The following is an 8,157-nucleotide window of genomic DNA, read 5'->3' as shown; positions in this document are numbered from 1 at the left end:
ACAAACAATAAGAGCTTCTCTATGGTCAGCAATAACTTATTCTGTCTCATCTTCATTGAATATTTCTTGTTCATCCTCTACTTCTTCCATGATAGGTTCTTCTATAACTTCTTCTTTTACTAAGAAGATAATTCTTCGATTTTGACAATTAGAAACAATATGCCCAAATCTTTGACATTTGAAACACTTCTTGTTGACATTAGAAGCACGAGTAGAAATAGTTTCTTTATCATTATTGCTTGTGGTTTTGAAAGAGTTTATTTTTGGAGGTTGAATGGTCACCGAACTTTGTCTCCCATGGTTTGAGGTAGAATCTTTTTGCCTAAATAAACTCACTGAGCTTTTTCGTGATCGTTGTTTTTCAACCTTTAATACTAAACTGATGACATCATTTAAGTTCTAATATGATTATAGTTGAATAACATATGCAATTTCAACATTGAGACATCCAAGATAACAAGCTATAATTTGCTCTTCAGGTTCTTTGACATCACACTTCATGTGAAGTTGCTCGAACTCCATTGTATATTCTTGCACTAACATTGTTCTTTGTCTAAAGTTATGAAATTTGATAAAAATTTCTTGTTGGTAGTGATTAGGAAAGAACTTACGCTTGAGTTCTCGAAGCATTTGATCCCATATTTTGACCTTGTTACGACCTTCTCTTTCTCGTTGCTGTTTGAGATTTTTCCACCAGATAGAGGCGTGCTTCTTCAATTTAATTGCAACAAGCTTCACACGTTTTTCAGCAAGAACATCTTTGAGCTCAAAAGCTCTTTCCACTATGTAGAGCCAATCAAGAAAATCATCAGGGTGAAGCCTTCATTTAAACTCAAGAATATCTACTTTAATTCTCAAATCTCTATTAGCAACAATTCTTAGATGACGTATAGGTACTTCTTCATCAGAAGACAATTCTTGATAGAAAGGATTAGTATTCTCCTATTTATCATTGAAGCTACTGTTGTTGATTTGAGCAGCATCACGTCTTGTGAGTTGATCTCGTAATTCTTGAACTTGACGATGTAATTCCATTACCTCGATCTCGTGAACATCTCTTTGATGATTTTGGAGTCATGGTGGCATTTTGTTGACTCAAATAAGAACAACAATTATGGCAATGGTGATATGGTGAGGACATGGTGATAACGATGGGGTGATGCAGAAAAAAAAATGATGACAAAACTATAAAACAATAACCAAACAAAATTACCTGAACAAAGAGAGTTGAAACTTGACAAGGAACCTAAACCATGCAGCGAACAATGATCCTCTTGCTTTGATACCAAACTAATGTCGGGGCATTGTGAAACACGAATCGTGACGAGGTTGGAAACTCCACTAAAGTGAATACTAATCTTGATGAGGTTAGAAAACTCCACTAAGGTGAATAATGGCCAAAATCTCACTTTAGTTGGCCAAATCAAAAATACTAAAATCTCTTACTCTTCTAAAAAGAGCTTAGAGAAAATAAATATTCCTACTTATTTTAAAAAAATCAAATATTCTTTATTAATTCTCAACTTCAATGTGTTTAACAATTAAGCTAAGAGGGCTTTATATAATTATTTCTAAGAAGAGAGTTTTCTAACTTTCTTATATGAGATTATTACAATTTCTAAATAAAAAAATAATCTAACTTAAACTTTCTTAAAATACAAGTAAAGTAAAAGATAACTTAATCTAACCTAATTTAATGTACAAATAACTTAAATAATATATTCCTGTATTAGGGGTTGGGGGTCAGCGTAAGGAATATTTAGGCATGTGCAAGTATCTTGCATCGAAGCTCCTTCACATATCATGCTTTACATATAAGGTCAATGACTTAATTTGCGTCACATTGTAAATTAAACATTTTGGCCAAATATTAATTAAACATTCTTAAGAGATTGGAACCATATATAGTACATAAACTTTAAGAGCATGACGAAACAATTAATGGTCATAAAAGTAACTCGAAAGTCAATTATTTAGAGGCAGACTTTACTAATACTTCTCAATAGTTTAGTTGGCACGAGTTTTGTCTTAAAAATACCAAAACTGAAGAGAATTAAAGCAAAAGATAGGAAAGCATAACAGCTTTCTTTTACTGCATGCTCCATTAGAAAACTTTTTGGAGAAAGGAGACTTGGTATCGGCAAGATACTGTTCGTATGAAACAAGATTGTAAGGTGTCGATGGAACGAGAATCTCCCAAAATTGTGGGGCATTATGGTGAAGTACTTGGCTGGTTCTCTGCCTTCAAAGGACAACGAATAGTGGACTGTGTCACAAGGAAATGGGGACTTGGCACTTGAACTAGTCTACTTTGATTCTCATTTTACATCCCACTATGTATTTCGAAACAAATTTTTGCAGGATCCGTGAATGATTGGGGATGTGCACAGTAATGAGTAGTTTATACTGTTTTCTGAACAATTTGTTCATAAAAGCAGGAAGAAAAATATTTGTCAAAGCCTCACTTTCAAGTGTCATGATATTGTTAGGAAGTAAGGAAAACGATGATTACTATTAGTAAGCCATCTTCCTTAATTATAACTACCATGATTTTACAAATATTTAATTGATACCGAATTTGATTAATTGGTTAATAACTAACACGGTATGTATAATCATTGCATTACTTAAGACCCAAATATTTTACAAGATTTTCACCTTTCTCATCGTACAATTCAAAAAGAGATTGGAGGACACATTTTAATAGTTTAGGTTGCATCGCCAACTAGAACTTAGTTTAAGTTTTTCATATTGTAATCATTAAGAGATGAGTAAAAATTCGTACAAAAATTATTCTAAATTATTTAAATTGTGATATGTATACTCTCGTAAAAATAGAATAGATATACATTTCCATATATTATATATATACGTTAGTTTTTCAATACAAGTTGAAATGAAGGGGCCGGAAGGATTTTTTATCTTACATTTTAGATTGATGCAAAGTGCTTATAGGCCCCCTTTTCTCTGCTGATGTTCACCAGAACATATGGTACCACTTGAAAGAATTGACACTTTCTCTTTTTGGACCATTTAGGCAGTTCGCGTAGTCAGTTGACATAGAAAAAAGTTCACAGAAAAGATTTGAAAAATTCAATCATCAAAATGGAAGCCTATTGCTACTAAAAATCTTAATCTCTATTAATGATAAACACGAACTAGCTGCAACTCGAAATCATCAACTTGAGGAAAGTCATTTTCAAGTGGAGGAAAGCTGAAATTAGTTGATTAATAATTGAACCACCAAAAAAGAAAAGCACCAACCCTATGAATGCAAGTTTACAATCCTTCTCTCAATTTATGTAGTTTGTTACTATATATATATATATATATATATATATATATGTATATATATATATATGTATGTATTATTTTCTCATTTATTTTCATAGGAATTTGGACACTTTATCACTCTTTCAAACCATATGCTGATCAGTTGACTGGTTTTCTCCCTCTGTAACCATTAATAATCAATCAGCAGGATTTGTCAAGATCTTTATGATGAGTAGTTCAGAGAGGGCCTTCAATAATCGGATGGTTAGGAACTTCCACTGGAGTTTTCTTTCTTTCTGGCTTGCTTTTATTTTCAGTTCTTTTCTAACTATTTTGCTCTTTACAGATTCTCTCCCTGGAGAGGGAACCACAGTCTAGTAGGACCCTTCCCCCGGAAAAACTCGAAAATATCCACGTCTGGACACTGGTTGACCCTGTTTAATTGAGTAGTGCCATCAATACGGATTGTCTAGAGTATAGCGATAGTACTTGTCCTTGAAAACTGGAATGTTTTCATTCTTTTTTTTTCCCTTCTTTCTCTTGGGAGAGGGCGAATAATGATTTTGTTGTTGGTTGATGTTAGTTATTAGTATAAATGCATGGAATTTTTTCTTTATTTACATTTCGTACCATACTCACCACAACTCATATATTTATAGACTGAGCCCTGTTCCAATTCCATCGTGAACCGTATTTCTGTTAAAACCCTTGTGGGGAAACCCATATTTACATTTTGTTTGCCTTAACTATTTTCCAACTCTTTCTCTTCAACCTCCTTCATTGAGGGAAAAAACCAAAAAAAGAAGCCCCAAATTTTATCAGAACCCTTGTTTTCACAACGTGGATAAGACTCTTTCAATTCATACTTCCAAATATCCAGGAATTCGCAGAATATTTTCTCTCTCCTATATATCTCTTTGTAGATAAGATAAAACCCATGTCGCTCTTCTCAGCCTAATCCCAGTTTCTAATTCAATCGTAGGAAGGGGAGACAAAGAGTAGGTTGAACTGTGAAGTACGATGAGTTTTAGCTTGTGTCAAAAACCGCTAATCACGCATCTCTTATCCATATAGTTTTCTTCATTTGAATATCCCAAGTTTTGAAACCTAGAGAAGCTTTGCTTCTTGAAACTGCTGTTTTATTGGTTCTTTTTATGCTGTTCATGGACTACTCCAGGGAAGTTGAAGGAAAAAAAGTCCATGACCATTGTAACAAGAATATGACTACGTTAGCAAGGTGTTTATGGATGCCCGGTCCTGTTATCATTGGTGCCGGCCCTTCCGGTCTAGCCACAGCTGCTTGTCTCAAAGAAAGAGGTGTCCCTAGCTTAATCCTTGAAAGGGCTGACTGCATAGCTTCCTTGTGGAAGATAAAAACCTACGATCGTCTTCGTCTTCACCTTCCAAAGCAATTCTGTGAGCTACCCCTCATGCCATTCCCAGTAAATTTCCCAACTTATCCCACCAAAGAGCAGTTTGTGGCTTACTTGGAGGCCTACAAAAACCATTTCGGTTTAGAACCAGTTTTCAACCAAACCGCAGTGAGTGCAGAATTTGATCATCGATGTGGGTTTTGGCGGGTTAAGACTGTGGGGCTGAAACAAGAAGAAACTGAGTATATGTCTCAGTGGCTAATTGTAGCTACTGGGGAGAATGCTGAGGAAGTGGTGCCGCAAATTGAAGGAATGGATGGTTTTGGAGGGCCTATAGTTCACACAAGCTCATACAAGAGTGGCGGATTGTTTCGAGGAAAGGCTGTTTTGGTGGTTGGGTGTGGCAATTCAGGCATGGAGGTCTGTTTGGATCTCTGCAACTATAATGCTCGCCCATCCCTCGTCGTTAGAGACTCGGTGAGCATACTTGTACCCTTTTCGTCCTTCATATCATAACCTAGAAGTCAATCTTTTTTATGTCTTCAGCAAATGCGTAATTTCGCTCCCTTCCTAGGTTTCACCTAAGTGCTACAGTCAAGTTTTTTTTTGTAACGTTCTCTAAATTGGAGATTGACCTTATTTCCTTGAGAAAATCATTCCAAGCCAAAAATGGAAGAAAAACTGCAATAAAATGTTCCTTGCCTCCGGCTTCACCTATACAAAGACCTTGTTTAAGACTTCACCTTAGGATTTTATTTACTCCAAAGTGCTGCTATTAAAGTACAGTACAGCAGTTACAAGGGTAAAATTTTTCTCACTTTCTTGGAATTTGGTTGCATGCGGAACAGTGGTCGGTAGCCCAAAATTTTATGCCGTACAGCCCATTTTTCCTTTTCCTGTGCAAATTCTTCTGTACAAAGCACCATACGTCCAAGATTCTAAAGGTATATATGGATAAGTGACTGACATGAGAGAAGAAGCAAACTGATCATATGTGAGTGTGTGGGCGCTCATTTTGTCATCTCATCTTTAGCGCATACTTCTTTTTTAAAAGGCCTTTTTAAGCAACCTTTTTTTTTTTCTCATTGTTGCAGGTGCACGTCTTGCCCCAAGAGATGCTAGGCAGATCAACTTTTGGATTGTCCATGTGGTTGCTCAAGTGGTTCCCCATGCGCCTCGTGGATCGGTTTTTACTTCTGGTGTCTCGTTTTATGCTCGGAGACACTGAAAAATTCGGCCTCCGTCGCCCGGAGTTTGGTCCTCTAGAACTCAAGAGCAGATCCGGCAAGACACCTGTTTTGGATGTTGGGACACTTGCAAAGATCAAGAGTGGAAACATTAAGGTTGAATGCAAATATTTTCTCTACTTAATCCAACCCTAGACAAATCTTGCATTTCAAGTTACTACTGCTTAATTTCAATGATCAATGAATGTTATGTTTCAGCTAAACTAGTTATTATCTTAATTTTATCATATTAGAGTTACGAATATTATAATTAAAATAAATTTTCTATGTAATGTTTAGGTTTATCCGGGAATAAAGCGACTAGCATACCGTGCCGCAGAATTTGTTAATGGGAGAAAGGAGAATTTCGATGCCATCGTCCTTGCCACCGGTTACAAAAGCAATGTACCACAATGGTTGAAGGTAAATTCAAGGCCCCTCTTTAATTCTGTTTCTTTTGAGTTATAAATTAAAATGTATATATTCTGTTCCTTGAGACTCAAGAAAAGACGTGTTGACTCGAACTCCTTGCACTGATCAGGAGACAGATTTCTTTTCAGAGACTGATGGTTTGCCTCGGAAGTCATTCCCAAACGGATGGAAAGGCGAATGTGGTTTGTATGCTGTAGGATTTACAAAGCGTGGTTTGCTTGGTGCCTCCATTGATGCGAAAAGGATAGCTGAAGATATGGAGCATCATTGGAAAGCTGAGCCCAGAAAATTTCATGGCCATCAACTCGGCCGGTCACCGTTGCCACCACAATCATGATTAGAAGGATTCTAAGTAAAAAAAAAGACTAATGGACTACCTCTCCCCTGCACTGTATTGACAAATTGTTTTCGCCCTTGTTCCCTGTTGACGAAATGTGGAGTAAAAAACAAAGAGGAATATATGTGATTATTTTATGTACTTGTCAACGATAGAACTTGGAGGTAGGTTAGGCGAGGATTTAGAGGAAAAATTATTCTCAGTGTGAATACCTTGTATATTGCCATTTTCCAATAGTGAGGTAAATTGTTTTTTTTTTTTTTTTGAGAAGTTGGTCTAGGATTATTTTACATATTGCCAAGGTGGTGTACTATAGTTTTCATTGGAGTTGGGGTCATTGTCTATAAAAGATTAATGTGTTATTTTCTTGGATAAAATCAGAATTAGGTTTCCAATAAAAGTTTTTGTGTACCTTTAATATAGACAGACAATTCAATAGTCATAATATTGGGTACCACATAAATGATTTGTACTAAATGAATAATAGAACGAATAGTTATCCTTTAATGATTCCTGGAACTTTCAGCTCCAAAGGGACCACGATATATGTACATATCTTTTTTTTTGAAAAGCATGAACTTTCATTAATGATCAGGAATGAAGCATACATGTATATATCTTGATCATTTGTTCAAAACAAAAAGAAAAAGCGATCCAAATATTTAGAAAGAAAAAGCAACAGAAGAAGAAAAAACCTTTAAGATGACGGAAAGGTTCCATGTAGAAGGAAGTGACTTAGCAAAATAAAATGAAGTGGAGCTTCGGGTCTTCTTCGTATCTTCAGCAGATCATAACCTTCTTCATTAGTTTACAGCTAATTATATAAATTGCATTTAACTTTAATATATTTCCTTAATGCTAGCTTTGCTAATAGGAAGCTTGGACCACTGATTATTTATGCACAGTCCATGCAATCTCCACCACAGCTTGTTCCCTGTCAACGCTTGGCTGGGGTCTGTTGTATTTAAAACAATTATTGTCAGGGAAAACTTGGAGCCATAGTCATACCTGAAATTTTTTAGAAGATGTAAGACAAAGAGGTTTGATTTAGTCTTCGAGTAGATAATAATAGTGGGGAGATGTAACATTGTACTATTTGTTTATATATAATTGATCTAGGTGAGGGCGGTGGGAAAAGAAAGGGTTGCTGAAACAAATTGAAGGTTGCATTGCTTACTGACAACTGAAGACTGGAGGCTTGTACAGGAGAGTAGGTTTTCGGATATATGGATGCCGACACAATTTGGAAAAACCAACTAACAATATTACATTTGGTTTTATTTTGGTGAATAAAATTCGGATTATAGATTGGCTACTCCAACTTCTGAACTGGGAGTTTTCTTCATCTGTCTCACAAAGAGATAAGCATTTTGAATACCATTAATTTGGGACCATCCTTATTCAATTTTTTTTTTAAAAATTATTATTGAAAAAAAAGGGTTAACTAATTAGAAAGATCTCTAAAATTACATATAATTTAATCAACTTTTAACAGTGATTGAGATAAAATATGAAG

At 35.5% G+C, this 8,157-nt stretch overlaps 1 protein-coding gene across 1 annotated transcript; it reads left to right on the top strand.

Moving 5' to 3' along the window:
• Positions 3,476-6,900, top strand: LOC18588604 (indole-3-pyruvate monooxygenase YUCCA2). Its single transcript, XM_007013121.2, has 4 exons — positions 3,476-5,123; positions 5,741-5,989; positions 6,173-6,295; positions 6,414-6,900. Exons 1-4 carry the CDS (start codon positions 4,428-4,430, stop codon positions 6,639-6,641), a joined length of 1,296 nt encoding a protein of 431 aa, XP_007013183.2. The 5' UTR covers positions 3,476-4,427; the 3' UTR covers positions 6,642-6,900.

Source organism: Theobroma cacao, chromosome 9 (genome assembly GCF_000208745.1).
Source record: "Theobroma cacao cultivar B97-61/B2 chromosome 9, Criollo_cocoa_genome_V2, whole genome shotgun sequence".
In the NCBI taxonomy this organism is placed as follows: Eukaryota; Viridiplantae; Streptophyta; class Magnoliopsida; order Malvales; family Malvaceae; genus Theobroma; species Theobroma cacao.
The sequence above is the reverse complement of the archived record's forward strand: the minus strand, read 5'-3'. Positions and strand labels throughout refer to the sequence as shown.

Excerpts from the sequence above, each read along its gene's own strand:
- LOC18588604 (XM_007013121.2), top strand. The coding sequence starts at position 4,428 with ATGCTGTTCATGGACTACTCCAGGGAAGTTGAAGGAAAAAAAGTCCAT. Across the intron at positions 5,124-5,740 it reads CCCTCGTCGTTAGAGACTCG|GTGCACGTCTTGCCCCAAGA; the intron begins GTGAGCATACTT and ends TCATTGTTGCAG. Across the intron at positions 5,990-6,172 it reads TCAAGAGTGGAAACATTAAG|GTTTATCCGGGAATAAAGCG; the intron begins GTTGAATGCAAA and ends TGTAATGTTTAG.